This window comes from Cervus canadensis, chromosome 22, assembly GCF_019320065.1.
Source record: "Cervus canadensis isolate Bull #8, Minnesota chromosome 22, ASM1932006v1, whole genome shotgun sequence".
NCBI classification, from domain to species: Eukaryota; Metazoa; Chordata; class Mammalia; order Artiodactyla; family Cervidae; genus Cervus; species Cervus canadensis.
This window is the reverse complement of record NC_057407.1, coordinates 46,182,404-46,199,934: the sequence shown is the minus strand read 5'-3', so window position 1 is coordinate 46,199,934 and position 17,531 is coordinate 46,182,404. Positions and strand designations below refer to the sequence as shown.

General features: G+C 46.6%; 1 protein-coding gene across 6 annotated transcripts in view; it reads left to right on the top strand.

Annotated features, from left to right (window-relative positions):
• The window catches only part of LOC122425065 (myosin VIIA and Rab interacting protein), a 217,642-nt gene that overhangs the window by 168,991 nt on the left and 31,120 nt on the right, over positions 1-17,531 (top strand). For all 6 annotated transcript variants that reach the window (XM_043443378.1, XM_043443380.1, XM_043443379.1 and 3 more), the window contains one exon: positions 6,694-6,933. In XM_043443378.1, coding sequence (XP_043299313.1) covers positions 6,694-6,933 — 240 coding nt within the window. The remainder of the gene's footprint in view (positions 1-6,693; positions 6,934-17,531) is intronic.

Below are 17,531 nucleotides of genomic sequence, written 5' to 3'. Positions count from 1 at the left end.
AAAATGCCTTATTCACCAGAGTACACCATGTGAATAAATCTAGTTTGGGGCTAACATCAATACATCGGGAGAGGACAAACCTCCACCTTAAGGCACCAGAGACAGAGCTTTCCCAGGCCCGCAGAAGAAACGGGACATAGGTGGAGTCAGCCAGCCCCAGGCTCTTTCTGCTCTTCTCAAATTCGGGATCACTCTGTATGCCAAGGGATTTGCAAGTAGAACCATGGCCATTTGCTGTGTAAAGAGTCTCTAGGGTTGGTTAGCCTGTTGGGGCTTTTCTCTGTAGTTGACTGAAATAATATCTAAAAGCAAGCTGCCAAAATTCTGATTTTTAGGTCAGGTTCAGAATCTTTCATCACCAGAGCTGACGAGGGCCACCAGGACACCCAGGTATACTCAGTGAAGGCTGACGTATGACATCTGAGCGTAATCCTTTAGCGGGGCTCCTTTGAAGAAGATGGAGGAGACCCAGAGGCTCCCACCGCCCCACCTCGAGTGACCTGGCAGTTGAAAGGCAAGCTCTGGGAAAGTGATGCTAGGACTGGGGTTGTCCAGCCTGGAAGACATTGACTTTCCTCCCTTAAAACGTGCGGAGAATCTGGATGATGGTGGTGATGAGGCTGAGGTGGAGAAAAACTGCTTTGAACTAAAGCAGGCAGGGTTCCAAGGTCTATAAAGACAGACCACTAGGCTGACTGAAGGGAAGGGGGACTGAGAAAATCTGAGAGTACCCATCACCAGAGTGCCGCTAGAAAAAGGATCTCCTCACTCCTTTAAAATTTCCCCTTATGAAACAAGAGGTTAAATCCTTTGCATCTTGGATTCTTCCCCAGTTCTGTGGTTCTGCAATCTGATCTCCTTCCAAGGAGTGTGGTTTAGTGTGGAGCTTCTAGCTTTATCTTGGAAGAATGCAAAGAGCTTGGCCTTTAGGGTCAGGCCATCTTCAGCTCAGCCACTCTCTAGCCACATGACCTTGGACAGCCTACTCAATGTTAGTGTCCTCAGGGATACAGAGGGAACGACAGGACCTCTTGAATGAGATTCTGTGTGTGCAGCACCCAGAGCAGTGTTCACCCATACCACACGGCCGTGCTCAGCCACAGGAACCCTCCAGTTCCTTCCTCCACCCTTCACATACCCATCACCTCCATTTATGTCCACCTCTGTGTTTCTCTGGAGAAGGAAATGGCAACCCACTCCAGTGTTGTTGCCTGGAGAATCCCAGGGACAGAGGAGCCTGGTGGGCTGCCGTCTATGGGGTCGCACAGAGTCAGACACGACTGAAGCGCCTTAGCAGCAGCAGCTGTGTTTCTCAATCTTGAGAATTCATGGATCACCCAAGAATTTTCACAGGGTATCTGGTTTGAGAATGGCTGCATTAAAACTTAAATACTGTCAATGTAAGAGACCTGTTAGCACCACCAGAAGCATAAATCAAACAAAGGAATGGCAACCCCCTAGCAGCACTCAATGGTAAGGTGGCTGCCCCGGTAATCCACAATGTGCTTTTTTTAGGGTATCAGTGAAACAAAAACCAAAATTTAAAGATTAGTATAAAGAACTTGCAGACCACAGAAAGTGGTTTTCTTGGTTAAGAAGATATGCTAGTTTATCTTAACGAGTATTCTGTCATCAGGTATTTAAAATTTTACCATACAATTGCCCTCATGTCACATGCTAGCATGGTAATGCTCAAAATCTTTCAAGCTAGGCTTAGTACATGAACCAAGAACTTCTAGACAAACAAGCTGGGTTTGGAAGAGGCAGAGGAACCAGAGATCAAATTGCAAACCTTCATCAGACAATAGAGAAAGCAAGGGAGTTCCAGAAAAACATCTACTTCTGCTTCATTGACTATACTTTGACTGTGTGGATCACAACAAACTGGAGAATTCTTAAAGAGATGAGAGTACCAGACCACCTTTCCTGTTTCCTGAGAAACCTGTATGCAGGTCAAGAAGCAAGAGTTAGAAGCAGACATAGGACAACTGACTTGTTCAAAATTGGGAAAGGAGTACAACAAGGCTGTATATTGTCACTCTGCTTATTTAACTTGTATGCAGAGAACATCATGGGAAATGCCAGGCCGGATGAATCATAAGCTGGAATCAAGATTTCCAGGAGAAATATCAATAATCTCAGATATGAAGATGATACCATCTAATGGCAGAACGTGAAGGCGAACTAAAGAGCCTCTTGATGACGGTGAAAGAGGAGAGTGAAAAGATGGCTTGAAACTCAACATTCAAAACACTAAGATCATAGCATCTAGTCCCATCACTTCATGGCAAACAGAAGGGGAAAAAATGGAAGCAGTGACAGATTTTATGTTCTTGGGCTCCAAAATCACTGGAGACAGTGACTGCAGCCACGAAATTAAAAGACACTTTCTCCTTGGAAGAAAAGCTATGACAAACCTAGACAGCATATTAAAAAGCAGAGACATCACTTTGCCAACAAAGTTCCATATAGTCAAAGCTATGGTTTTCCCAGTAGTCATGTACGAAAGTGAGAGTTGGACCATAAAGAGGGCTGAGCACTGAAGAATTGATGCTTTTAAATTGTGGTGCTGAACAAGACTCTTGAGACTCCCTTGGACTGCAAGGAGATCAAACCAGTGATCAAATATTAAAGGAAATCAACCCCAAATATTTATTGGAAGGACTGATGCTGAAGCTGAAGCTCTGATACTTTGGACACTTAACGTGAAGAGCCAACTCACTGGAAAAGACCTTGATGCAAGGGAAGACGGATGGTAAAAGGAGAAGGGGGTGGCAGGAGATTAGATAACATCACCAACTCAATGGACATAAATTTGAGCCAACTCCGGAGATAGTGGAGGACAGAGGAACCTGGCATGCTATAGTCCATGAGGTCGAAAAGAGTCAGACATGACTTAGCAACTGAACAACAATAACATCATCCTTATTTAGCCAGAATCTCCACATTAGGCGGAGAAGGCAATGGCACCCCACTCCAGTACTCTTGCCTGGAAAATCCCACGGATGGAGGAGCCTGGTGGGCTGCAGTCCATGGGGTCACGAAGAGTCGGACACAACTGAGCGACTTCAGTTTTACTTTTCACTTTCATGCATTGGAGAAGGAAATGGGAACCCACTCCAGTGTTCTTGCCTGGAGAATCCCAGGGACGGGGGAGCCTGGTGGGCTGCCGTCTATGTGGTCGCACAGAGTCGGACACAACTGAAGTGACTTAGCAGCAGCAGCAGCAGCCACATTAGGGGCTTCTTAGGTGGTTCAGTGGTAAAGAATCGACCTGTCAATGCAGGATCCTCAGGTTTGATCCCGAGTCAGGAAGATCCCCTGGAGAAGAGAATGGCTACCCACTCCAGTATTCTTGCCTGGAGAATCCCACGGACGGAGGAGCCTGGTGGGCTACAGAGCATGAGGTCACAAAGAGTCAGACACAACTGAGCATGCACTCCACACACTAAATATAAATGTGCAAAGAAAGGGTAACTTTTTGTTCTTCTGTAACTGCCTTAAATTTCCTCATCAGTCTCCCCACTCTGAAGAGCCAGGAATGTAAAACCAGCCAATCCAACAGACACTTAGCCGCTTGCAATTTAATCAACTTTCTGTTTAAAACTATATTTTTAAAGTAAATAACCAGTCATCCAACCCCGCCACTTTCTCCACCTTCACCGTCGTGGGTTGTGAGGGGCCTTCTGGTGTCCTCTGAGAAGCGAGCAGTGTTCTGGTCCCTGCAGGTCTCTCAGTGATAGGGCCCCTGTTCATCAAGTCATCCTCTGCACGGCCCCCAGCCTGGGCATCCCGCCAGTGTCTAAGGCTCTGCCCTTGTGTGCTCAGTTAGAACCCTGGATCTCTGCCTCAGGCCCCACCTCGGCTCTCACTTTCATCCGCTTCCACCCTGTCGTGCAGCTCCTGGGCAGCTACCTCATTTCTGCTCTAGGGAGCTCCTGCGTGCTCACCTTCCAGGAACACCCAAGGTCTTCCATGAGCCAGCTTCTGAGGGCCCTCGGTGCCACCCGGCAGCCTGGGGAGACGCAGGAGCCGGGAGACACTTGACAGGTAAAGCTCACTCCTTAGACAGACGCCTGCTGTGCGGCGCTAGGTCGCTTCACTGGTGTCCGACTCTGCGAGCCCATGGACTGAAGCCCACCAGGCTCTTCTGTCCATGGATTCTCCAGGCAAGAATACTGGAGTGGGTTGCCATGCCCTCCTCCAGGGGATCTTCCCAACCCAGGGATCAAGCCCTCATCTCTTACGTCTCCTGCATTGGCAGGTGGGTTCTTTACCACTAGCGCCACCTGGCAGACGCTTACTCCTCTGCAGTCTGACCTGGGCCTGTTTGCTCCACCCCGAAGCTCCCCATGCTCTCCACCTCTGAGCCTTATTCCTCTAACTGTGCCGAGCAGCTTCATGCACCCTGGGTCTTAACCATCCTGCTGCTTCCTCATCAACAATGCCTATCCCATGTCAACACATTAAAATGCTCCTCATCTCTCAAGAACCTGCTCAGAGACCGTTCTTCCCGTGGAGCTCCCCCCAAGTCCTAAGACCATAGGATTCCTCCTTCTCAAGTGTGCTGGGGGCATCAGCCACCTCTCATGAGGTCCTCACCACTGATTCTTATTCAGGCCCAGAAAAAAAAAAATCATCATCCAAAGGACCCTGTTTATCAGTCCGGTGATTTTTTTTTTCCACTTCTATCATCTGTCTCCTTTTAATTGCCTTTATATAAACAGCTCCCTTAAGCATTTGCCCAATTATAAACTGAATCAAGCAAATTTGATACATGAACTTCATAAAGAATCTGCCACACCATTTTAGCAGAACAGGATGGTCCACATTCTTGTTTCGAAATGTTGTGTGATGAAGCTGTTCCTGTCGAATGAGGAACTGAATGAAAATACCATCTTTTCTCTTATCCTGATAGATACATTGTTTACTCAGTTTTTCTTTGTTTACTCATCGATTCTTTGTTTACTTATTGATTCTTGGGTTTGAGAAAATTCACTTAGGACACTGTCATCTGAAGACTCTTAGTCTGAGATTTTACTTAGACAACCAATTTCGTCCATCATCGTTACAGTCTGTGGAGCTGCTCTCCAACTTCATCCTCTGAGTCATCTAATAATTGTGAAATGTTGTTCTCTCAGTTATTTTCCTTTGCCATTATGAAAAATTTTGAATTCCCAACTGTATACAGTGAGCTAAAAGCAGACTCAAAATGGTGATGATTTATTTCCATGTTGAATCATCCTTCTAAGTAATTCCATTTTTCTCTTTTGTTATTCTAGTCTCTTTTTTAGCATAATTGGAAGTATTTGATGAGTAATGATGAAAGATAATTCCCAGGATGATAAAACAGCAAAATATTTCCAAAGATAAGGAAAATGAGATCATAAAAATCTCTTCATGTGTCTTAGATTTATAAAAGGGTCCAATGAACCCAGATAATAATTGCAAGATGGAAGGAGTTTTATTTACAGAATTAATACATTTTCTCTTTGTTCTTTGGGAGTTCTTCAAGAAAGAATAAAAGTCATGAAAGACCAAGCCTTTTAAATGGACAGAAAAACTCAGAGGAAATTCAAAAGCTAATATTGTGTGCAGTGGACCCTGATGGTACGCTGAGGGTTATCTTGTTAAAATTCCATACACATCTGTCCAACATGAGGTGAATAATAGAGTGAGGCTTAATGATTTCCAGGTCTTCCTGGAGTTCCCCAGGCCCGGTCAGGGCTCTACTCACAGAGGAAGCTCCAGGAGATGGTAGGAGCCAGAGATGTAATTGTGTGACTATCAAGGGAAGGTGGCATAGTATTCCTTACAGATGCACAAGAACCTCACACCATCTCAAAATCTTTGTGATCTGCCTGGAATAGGTTCCTTCCTCTCTCCCTTTTAGCTGGGTAACTGCTGCACTTTGAATCTCAACTGAAACACCACTTCCACTTCCAGCCTTCCCTAACCCCCAGCCCTCCCATCCGGTGCCCTTAGCAGGGCTGTCAGAGCCTCCGCCCCCACCCCTGCCTCTCTGCACTTAGCAGGGTTTTAGTGTCTCCTCCACTGGGAGCTGGTGGTGGTCTGCTCAGACTTGCATCCTCAGTACCAGCACAGTGTTGCCCTTAGTAGCCACTGGATAAGTATTCTGCAAATGAAAAACACTGAATTCACTTTTCTGACTAAGATGCTCACCTGCCTAAAGTTTTTTTTTTTTTAATTGAAGGATAATTGCTTTACAGTATTGCATTGGTTCTGCCTAAAGCTTTAACAAAGTATTAAGATGCATATGTTTGAGAAAGTAAGAATAAAAAGTAAAAGCCCATCCATAGGGAAAGCAGATCAAGTAAGAGCCTCATTTTCCTGGTTTAGTTTACCTTCATTTTCATTGACCTTTGGTGGTTTAGTAGCTAAATCATGCCTGACTCTTGCAACCCCATGGACAGGAGCCCACAAGTCTCCTCTGTTCATGTGATTTTCCAGGCAAGAATACTGGAGTGGGTTGTCATTTCTTTTTCCAGGGGATCTTCCCAACTCAGGGACTGAACCCACGTTTCCTACGTCTCCTGCCTTGCAGGCAGATTCTTTATCCGCTGAGCCATCAGGGAAGCCTGATGTAAAGGACTGACCTTTACCCGGAGATTATCGGGAACAGCATGGCTGTAGCAGAAGGGTCTTCAGCTCATGATTCTGGCTTTCCTTCAGGTGTCAGGTGATTTATCAGAGACTGACATCAGCAGTGAGGCTCGGCACCCCCGGGCCAGCACAGACACTGCAGAAGAGAAACGGAGGAACAGGCTGTACGAGCTAGCAATGAAAATGAGTGAGAAGGAGACTTCTTCTGGGGAGGATCAGGAATCCGAGCCCAAGACCGAGTCTGAGAACCAGAAGGAAAGTCTGTCCTCTGAAGACAACAGCCAGAGTGTCCAGGAAGAGCTGAAGAAGGTAAGGGCTGTGAAGTCACAGCAGACCGCCCTGTCTCTGCCTGGTCTCTTGCCGCTGGGGCGGGGCTCTGTATTTGTGCTGAGATGTGCTGAGACCCCAAACAGCACTCTCTAAAATGTCCATCCCTGTGCACTTGGGAGAGCCCAGGAAAACTTGATTAATGCAGAGTTATTCAATCAGGAAAACAGCCCTGCGTGTCCTTGGATATCTCCCAAGACCTCTCATATCCCATCTTTCATCAAGACAGCCCTTGCCTTTCGAGTCTGTAATGTAGTACCCATAGTCTCTCTTACTGGTAAGAGCTGTGTTATTTCACACCACCCTCCCCACGAGGAATGTTTCCTGTGGATTGAGGGCATCTAGCCAGCCCTCTTTTAGCCAGTGATAAAACTTCGTCTCATCTTTGCACTGAAAGTTGCCTTCTAGGTCATTATCTCTGCAGTTTTCAGATCTGGGCTTGACTTAGTTAGAACCTTTCCCAAACAAACCTTATATGGAATCCCAGGGTTCTAATCAGATACAAACGCTGCTGCTCCGAGGGTCCCCAAAACCCCAATCACTTGATCTTCAGTCCCACCGTCCTCTATTCCTTCCAAGCCCAAGTAGGCCACTGAGTTCCAAGGGATGTGGTGTGAAAACCATAGAAAATAGACCCTACCTCTGGCAGAAGGGGATCCCAGCCTCTCTCCCGCCATCCTCCCTGACATGCCTGGGTTCCCCCTACAGCTCCTCCCTAAGTACGTCCACCCTAGACGTGAGCCCCGCTGCCTCCGGTGGAAGGGGAGAAGCCAGCATTTGTTCAGCATTTGTCTCCTCTGCGTCTGGTGCTCTGCGTGTGTTAGTTCATTTAGTGTAAAACCTTGGAGGCAGACACAGCCCCGTGCTGCAGAGGAAGTAACTGAGACTAGTCGTGGAGGTCCCCACTCGAGGCCCACAGCTAGTAAGTTTCAGAGGCTGCATCACAAACCTCTTGGCTCCTTCCTCTATAGGCTGCTGCTTCTGAAACTCGGATTAGATCTTGTCTGGTAATATCTTGAATTCTTTGTACTTAGGATCCATTTTTTTCCCTATTCTGAGAGCAGGCTCTCTAAGCTAATGACTGCGGGTAACCCATATATATAGTCCATGAGCCCCCTTCATCTGCTCAGCAGCCATGCTGGGGTGCTAAGCAAGGGGCTGGCCAGCCCAGGAGGGACCACCATAGAGCAGTCTGCACTATCATGACTGAGCCCCTGAACCTTCCAACACCTCACACTCTGCCTTTCACTCATTCCCAGCCCATCCTCCATAACCACTGAATCCTCCCTCATAAACCAACCACGTCCTGAGCCTGGGGATGGAGTATCCCTCTTTCCCCGGCATGTCTGTTGGTGAAGAGCAGATTCTGGCCTTCACAGGCAGCCCTTCCCTGGGATGCAAGCTCCAACCCCTTGCCTCCTCTACGGTTATGAGCTTTGATCCTCCCTGCTGCTTGATCCGATGCCCCATTACAGTCACATTTTGTCTGCTAGGGCTGAGAGCCAGATGGCAACTGAAGCATAGTGTGTTATTTCTTACGATGGCCCCACAGCCTACTGACTCTGCTGCCTGGTGGTCCCAACTCACGCTGTGCCAGTGGGGTGCTAGGCTGGGATGAGTCTGGCACATTCAACCCCCACTCACCTGCGAGCCTCACCTCCTGGAGGCACAGCCACCCATCTGTACTGGGCTCTCCTGGGCAGAATGTGAGCAGGAAATGGAGGAAAGTCCTGGGCACTTTGACCCTTCCTGCCTCCACCCTGCCCTGTGCCCTCACTGAGTAGGAAATTAGGGGCGTCGCTTTTATCCAAACTCCCAAATGTGCCAGTTTCCCAAAGTTAAAGTCTTTCCCACCATCAACCATGAATCAGTGTATATAAAAACACAGATAGCAAACCAAAAGAGAAAATTAATATATCTTTCTCCATCAAGAATGGGTTACTCTGATTAAAGGAAAACAGAAATAGAGGTCCATCTATGGAAGGTTGTTTAGAATCAGAAGGGTATAGAGATAGGCTTCAGGGTGAGACAGAATGTGAAACACAACCATGCAGTTTGCAAACTCTGGACTTTGATTCTAAGTCCAGGCCTTTTCTTGTCTGCTCACTACACCTCCCTCCTAGCTGCCCCCTCTGGCCCCTCCAGTCCTTTCTCCACTCAGAGGCTGGAGCTGCCCTGTGGCCCTTGAACTTGCTCCCAGCATGTCAACAAGCCCATATGCACCTTGTTTTTATATCTATCCCTAGGACCCTGTCTGGGTCTTCATGGTTGATTGGGCAAATGCACATTGGCCTCATCTGTACAATGGGTATAACCATGCCCCCTTATAGAGTTGAGACAACTGAATTTTACAGCATAGGGGTAACACAAAGCCAGAGCCCAGCAAATAGTAATAACCTCAGAGCCCCCTTAACAACCTCAAGGAAAAGAAACGTCACTGTTGTGAAGTAACACCCCTGTGCCAGCACTGAAGGAAGAGGTTAGTGCCTGTTTCCCATCCGTGCGTGCAGTGTCAAGCCAGAGTCCTAACCACATGCGGTGCTTTGTCATGCTCTGAAGAATGGGATGGGGAAAATACTGCACCAGAACCTCCCAGGTTCCCACCTTCAGGATCAGAGTAAACTTCCCTTGTAATAGGATCACAACTATCTGTCCAGTGCACACATGCAGACACACACACACCTTGGTTGGGGAGTGGATCTGGGCTAAAGAGACTGTTCCAGAAGCTGTTAGTGCTTCTTTTCTCTTTACCGTGCTGCTGCACATTGGCCCAAGGTCCACCTGCCCAGGGGTCCCTGACACAGCAGGTGCGCCCCTTCCTGTGCAGAAGGCAGGCTGGGAGTGTCTAGACTCTAGACGCTGGTCTAGAAGCACAGTCTAGGCAGTGCTCCCCTCCCCGAGAAGAGCCCTATCCGGTGACTGATAGGAACAATATAAATCCTCCAGCTCCTCTGCCTCTGCGGGGGCAATGACCCTGGGATGTATGCTGCCCACTGACGCCCCGACTTCCCCAGTAGATCTTGCTCTGGGCACCCGCAGCGAGGACCAGCTCGAGCAGGCTGTCTCCCCTTCCCAGCCTCTCTTCTCCACTCCTCCACTGGTTCCTGGGACCACTTCTCAAATAAACTCCAAGCACTCGAAGCCATGCCTTGGGGTCTGCTTCTGGGGAAACCAGACTGAGACAGTAACCAAACCAGAGATCACATGGAGCCCCCAGATCACAAACACTCACTGCAGTGTTTGTGACTGAGCAGTGGGGAAACCTAAAAGCCTAGCTGACTGCTAGCAGCCTCTGCCTGACCCGGAGGATCCCTCACACAGACAGAGCCTCATCCAGACTTCACGTCCCTCCTGCCTCTACCGCGGATTCTGCAATCTGGAGTCCATAGCAGAATAATGTGCATATTCCCATCAACACAGGGACATCAGCGGCAGGTCAGTGTCCTTAGTATGACAACTCATGCAGAAATTAGGGCTTCACAGTCTTGTCTAGCAGCAGAAGAATCATTTTAGAAATAGGCTTTTTCTGGATGGGAGTCAGCCCTTGGCTGCAGAAAGAACTGGTACCTATAGTTGACTCACTTTGGCTGGGTGTTCGGGGCCTGAGGATGAGTTAAGGATGATCACTGCCATCTGAGTTTTAACTACCTGAAGAACCAGCTTGTAAAGCTTGGGGCTAGTCCAGGAACCTGGACTCCTAGAGGGTCATGTTTTTAACTGAAGCCATCTTGGTTCCATTGAACCTCACTGGTCAACCTTCCATACCTTGGGATCCTTCAAGCCCAGGAATGAGCATTTGCTTCTCCTCCACTGCTAGGCAGGTGACCATGCCAATGGTTACGGGAGAAAGGGCTGGCTAAAGTTCTTCCTAGAACCGCCTGTCTCTAGATATGTAGGTGCTGTGTTCCTGAGGGAAGGATGCAAAGAAGTGCCAGGAACTCCTGGCCAGAGTTTGGAGGCTACCTGCAGGGGTTGGATCTCCCACAAATCCCTTATCTCCCAGGCTTACAGCAGAGACCCCCAAGGTCCCTTCTGGCTCCAAAGTCTCATGGCTCTAGACATGTCATGAATTAAATACACTTTTGTTTCCTGAAATAAGTGTCATTTATGACACTATTTATATGACAGAAGATGTTCTGTGTGTCAAACTTTTGGAAAATGAGTGTTTGTTGAAGACCCAGATTAGTAAATTCTTGCATTATAGTCAAATCTGTACATGCAATGTCTTAAAGGCATTATTTAAGTGTCTTTGTTTATTAATTATCACAGGTAGCTGAATCATTGTGTTTTATGTTCACAAGGGAATCACAGACCAGCAGGTATCTCCCCTATCCATAGTTTCATGAAACAGTTCTCATCAAAGTACTGAGCAAAAAGTATTGAGTACCCTTCTCTGCAAATAAGAGACAACTCTGTACATCTTCCCACAGCCACTCCTCATAAATTGGTATCAAGTCACATAGAAACACAGTCCTGGTCAATGGTCAAGCAGACAGATTGACTGTTGTCTGAGAAAGCCCAGAGCTGTAGGTCTCTGCAGTTTAATGTGTTGTGAAACACTTGTTGCTATCACAGTGTTAACATAAAGTCAAGTACTGTCCACACGTGTCTCACCCTTGTAAAATTGCTCACCATCCACATGAGGGTTCAGTGTCTCTCACTCGCAGTAGCGTTATTTGAGAAGCGTGTCTCCGTCTTCAGTTGGTGCGAACGTGAATGTAAGGTTCAATCCTAACTTGTGTCTTACAAGCTGTACTGATCTCGGTAGGCCTTATGCCTGTTGAGGAATCTAACACCTCTTTTCTAAGATCCTATTAAACAACTGGCTGCAGGGGAAAACAGAAGCTTTACCACTTGGAGCTACAGCTCTTATCCACAGTGCTTGAACAGGTGAGGTTTCATCTCACCCTGTTGCCATTGGCAGCCCTCATCCCCACACTCCTGTCCTCCATGTTTGTGGGAGGGGCCTTTGAGGTTGGGAAGAGACCTCTGGGTTCTCTCCTGGATCACGAGGACTTCAGCAGAACATCTTCCTCCCTAGGCAAAAGATGAACTAAGCCCTCAAGAATTAATATTCTCATAATGCTAGTAGATAAAAGGGCAGTCTACATAAGCAGACAATTCACCAAAAACAACAAAAAAGAAGAGGGTAAATGACCAATAAGCATATGAAAAAAGATTCAACTTTCACTGTATCTCAACTGTATTCAGTGCAACACCCAGCCCAGAACTTGGCATATGGTTTGTACGTTCATTCATTTCTTCCATTCAGCAGAAGCACCCTGAGGCAATGGGAAGACAGCCATGAACAGGGCAAAGTGTAGCATTTGTCCAGACCAGCAATAAAAATGCAAACTGAAATAATGAAATGCCACTTGCCTAACAAACTGATGGTTAAAAAGGATGATAATTTATGTTGGTAAGAGTTCAGAGGACCAGGCAAGCTAACACACACAAAGTAGCACATATTAGCACATGGGTGACTTGGTAACTCAAAGCGATCAAAGTGTGCATACCCTTTGATCCAGCAAATTTATTTTCCATCATTTATCCTAAGGAACAACTAGGCAAGCAGCCAAGGTATATCACAATGCAGTTCATCAAGTGTTATACTTTTATATTAGGAAAAGTTTGAAACAACCTAAGTGTCCAACAATAAGGGAGTTTTGGGAAAATGGAGGGGATGAGGTCCAGAAAACAGGTGGGGTATCAACATTGGAACAGCAAAGACAGAATGGTCCAGATACAAGTAAGTGGGTAAATCTGATGTTTAAGAAGATGAACAAAATTTGTTTTATGTTCTAAGCCTCCCCAAACCCCTTGCCCCACTTATTGAAGCAAACTTGACCGTGCACAGTAAAGCCAACCCACCGACACTGGGCTGTGAAGGGAAGTTAATGTTTATTGCAGGGCGCTAAGCAAGAGTAGGGGTGGCTAATGCTCAAAAGGTGGGAACTCCCCGATGGCTTTCAGGGAAAAGTTTTTAAAGACAGGGTGAGGGAGAGGGTTGCAGGGTGCATGATCGGCTTGTGTACATTCTTCTGGTTGGTTGGTGGTGAGGTAATCGGGAATCAACACCACTGACCCTCTGATTCCATCCTGTCTGGGGCCTTCATGATGGTGGTCAGCATGCAGTAAATATGGTCCGCCTGACGGGGGTTTCAGTGTCTGCAAAACAGCTCAAAGGACATGGCTCAGAATATTATCTATAGCCCTTGAGAGGAACTAAATGTCTTTGACTTTGTTTAATGGCTAAACTGTTATTTTGTCTTGCTTGACTGTTTTCCTTTGTTTCTCCATTTTCTCACTTCTAAATGTATTAAATTTACTCTTTAGAACTCAGGCTTGGCTTAGGAAGGTAAAGTCTTTCTATAAACAAGAGGCAGGCAGAGGACATGGGAGAGTCTGTCCTGGGAATTCCCCGTAGAGTCCTGCTTGGTTACATCTCTAGCCCCCCGAACTAGAAGGCAAGTCTGCCTTCTGAAAGTGAGGGGATGGTGAAATTGGGTTGTCAGGATTGTGGAGAGGGTTTGAAATAGCTATTGCATAGAATGGGAGAAAAATGTGTGGAGAAATATAAAGGACCACCAGGGTAAAATCAGAGATCACAAACATTTACTGGAGTTACAAAGAACCTGTAAAAGAAGACAGCAACTCTGCACTCTAAATATAAAACAGATAAACAATCCAGACCTACAGTATAGCACAAGGAACTATATTCAGTATCTTGTAATAGCCTATAATGAACCCGAGAAAGGACAGATAGATATGTTTAACTGAAGCACTGTGCTGTATACCTGAAACTCATACAACATTGTAAATCAACTTCAATTTTAAAAAATAGAATATAGTAAATTTGATGCAAATGAATGCAAAATACAAATTCATCCTATTCAAAGAAAAGGTCTATTCACAAGTCCAGATCATTCAGCACACTACACAGTACAGCTCAAGGGGTTCTGGGGTTTACATGAGAACACCCCATTTCATAATTAAGATGTACAGATATGAATCTCAAACCAGATTGGAGGGGTGGGGAGATAAAACAGAAATTCCCTGGTGGCTCAGTGGTAAAGAATCCGCCTGCCAATGCAGGAGACATGGGTTTGATCCCTGTGTTGGGAAGATCCTCTGGAGAAGGAAATGGCAACCCACTCCAATATTCTTGCTTGGAAATTCTCCTGGACAGAGGAGCCTGGAGGGCAACAGCCTATGGGGTCGCAAAAGAGTTGGACACGATTTAGCAACTAAACAACAATTCATCCATAATAGGAAAAAAAAAATGTGAAGTTAAAATTTAACAAGAAAACTGCAAATCTCTAAGAAAACTACCAGTTTGCTGGTAGGAAAGACAATGCAAAGAAGAATTCTTCCAAAATGAGGATAGACATTTAGTGTAATTCAAATAAAAATCTTTTTAAAAGGATTCAAAAAATCACCTGATAAATTTAAAGAATAACTTAGAAATTTTTAGAAAAAGAAAAGAAAGAGGAACGATTAAGACAGTACATTTTGTTTTAAAGGCAGAGTAATTAAACTTATGAGTTATTAGTAAAGGATGCAATGAAATAGTCCAGAAGTATAGTCTAAATTCTTAACTTATCCCATGATTTATCTCATACTTACCACTCACCCACCTCTTACCCCTGGTCAGGCAGAGTTAAGACATATGTGCACTTGCTTTTTGGGAGGAAGTGATGTGGCAGGAGAGGAAGGTCCTTAGTGTTCACCCAAACGAAGGAATCCGATGGCCATCCCTGGTTGGCAGGCCCAGCATTATGTACAGGAGACACTAGCGGAAAAGATGCCAACTTCCCGTGAGAAGTGGTAGCACAAGTTCTAGAGTTTGGATCCCTATTCATTTACCATTTGTTCAACAAATAATTGTTGAACTATTCTAAGAGCTATAATACAGTAGGGACTGGCGAGGAAAGGTCCCTGCTCTGGTGGAATTTACCTGCTGTTGAGGGGTGACAGCTGATAAGTATGTAAACACACACAGCGGAAGATATGCACAGTGACCAGTGCCAAAGAGAAGATTCAGCAGGACAGTCACGGACGGAGCTGGGAGGAGGACGTGTCCTGGATAGCCCTGACTTATCTGACTGCCTGTGCTTTCCACTGAAACCCAAAGGACAAGATGAAAAATGTCAGGCAAAGATCTAAAGGAAGGGCTTTTCAGGCAAATACAAGCAAGGCCTTAAGGTGGAAATAACCTTGATAAGTTCAAGGAACCGCCTAAAGATGTAGAGTAGCTCGGGCAACATAGCCAAGGAGAGAGATGAGGAGACGGGAGGGCCAGAGCAAGCCAGCCATGTGGGCCGTGCAGAGAACATCGGCTTCCGTTCTGTGTGAGACAGGAAGAACCTGGAAAGATTTCAGCAGGAGGATCCTATATTTATGAAGATTGCCTCGGTTGCCAGGTGCCACCTCCTTTCCAAGTGAACGTGGAAGGTGGTTTCCTGTGTCACCAGGCTACTTCAGAGCCAAGCGCGTGCCCTGGCAGAACCCTGTTTACCGAAAGCCATGGGGACGTGTTTCCAGTGAGTATCAGGAACTGATTTTCTGAAGAACAGCCAGTGTGCAAAAAGCAAAGGAGATGGACGACCATGAATACCTCCTCTGCCAGGACAGGGAGTCCTGCCTGCTGAAGACTTGCCCGGGCAGGTTTGGTCAAGGGCAGTGGCCCCAGCGTTCCCTTCCTCTCTCATTGTCAGCAGGAGCAGCCACGCTCAGGTGCCTACGTTACTAGACTACGGGGACTCCACCCAGGAAGGAAGAGAAAATGACCTCAGAGAGACATACAGACCAGTGGGTTTAACTCTGTAACTAAACTAAATGTGCAAATAGCAGACTCTTAAATACTCATTTCAATCATCACCATCAAAAATAATCTTTTCTTTTTCCCACATATAACTTTGACCATCAAAATCTAGATGATTTCAGAACCCAAACATCCCCAGAGGTCCATTCTCTAATCTCTGTTACATTTCTTGTCTCAGTTTATTACACATGCTAATTTATTAGGTCCGTGCTCCAATTTCTTTCCACAATTCTGTGCCACCTTCTTTCATCAAGTCATTCTCTGGGGACGTGAGTCTGTTCATGGAGAATGTATTTTGACGGGTTGGTAGAGGCATCACCGGAGCGCCTTATGTTTCATGAGAACTGAAACATATTTGCACTGAATTTTTCTAACAGATTTCTGTCATCTATTTAGGATGACATATGGAGTTTCTTTTCTTACCTTTGAGGAAGAAAAAAAATACATGAAATCAGGGCATTTGGACAACTTTCCTTGCTTGCTCTGGTGATTTGAAAGAAGCATTTCATAGAGCCAAGGCGGCACCTGTGATGTGGGACAGAAAACTAGTGAGCAGGCTGGGACGTCTGGATCACATTTGGAGCAGGTTTCGTCAGAGAACACATTCTCATTCACTCTGGTTGCCCTGGTGGCTGCACCTCAGGTAGGCTCAGTAAGGCCCAGAACAGGAGCTGGTCCCTCGGGAGCTCTTAGGTTTTGTTGTGTGGCTTGCTCATTGGTGTACAAGTCAACGTGGGCTTCCCTGTGGCTCAGCTGGTAATGAATCCATCTGCAGTGCGGGAGACCTGGGTTTGATCCCTGGGATGGGAAGATCCCTGGAGAAGGGAAAGGCTACCCACTCCAGCATTCTGGCCTGGAGACATTCCATGGACTGTATAGTCCATGGGGTCGCAAAGAGTCAGACACGACTGAGCGACTTTCACTTTCACTTCTTTCCTGATGGCGCTAGTGGTAAAGAACCTGTCTGCCAACGCAGGAGACGTAAGAGACTCAGGTTCGATCCCTGGGTCAGGAAGATCCCCTGGAGGAGGGCATGACAACTCACTCCAGTATTCTTGCCTGGAGAATCCCATGGACAGAGGAGCCTGGTGGGCTACGATAGGGTCGCAAAGAGTTGGACACAACGGAAGCAACTTGGCACACAGCCCATACAAATCGACAAGCTCATTCCGATTGGTGGCATTTGGTGGAGGCTGCAGGCCCTTCTCTCTGTTGTTCATGGATTTGATTATTCAGTTAGATTCTGTTCTTCCATCACTTTCTGCAGTCTGTTACGTCCCGGGAATTATGCTGGTGGAGGAGGTGGTGTGGCTGGTGGGAAGGAGCGTGGGCTTCAGAGACCAGAGTCTCTGGGCTCCAGTCCCAGCCGTGCGTCTTCTTCCCCGAACCACGGTTTCTTCATCTCTCAAGATGGGATGAAAACAGCCTCCACGTCAGGTTGTTGTGAGGGTTACATGAAACCTTGAGCAGTCTGGGGTCAGACCCAGCACAGGGGGGGGACGTACATTAACGCTGAGCTGGCATCCTTCCTTCCTTCTCGCTTCCCCTCAAAGGGCTTTCTCAGGAGCGAGATACCCCAGGAGAGAAAGTGAGGTCCTGTATGCATTTTACACAACTTGAGCACTGAAGACTTTTCTCCTCTGCCTGTAATTCCTTCGTGAGAGCCCACATGTCTTTAGAAGGTTCTGTTAAAGTTTTTTCTGTTACTTGGGATGTCCACAGTGCCCTGCTCGCCCCTTAAAGAACATCCATTTGT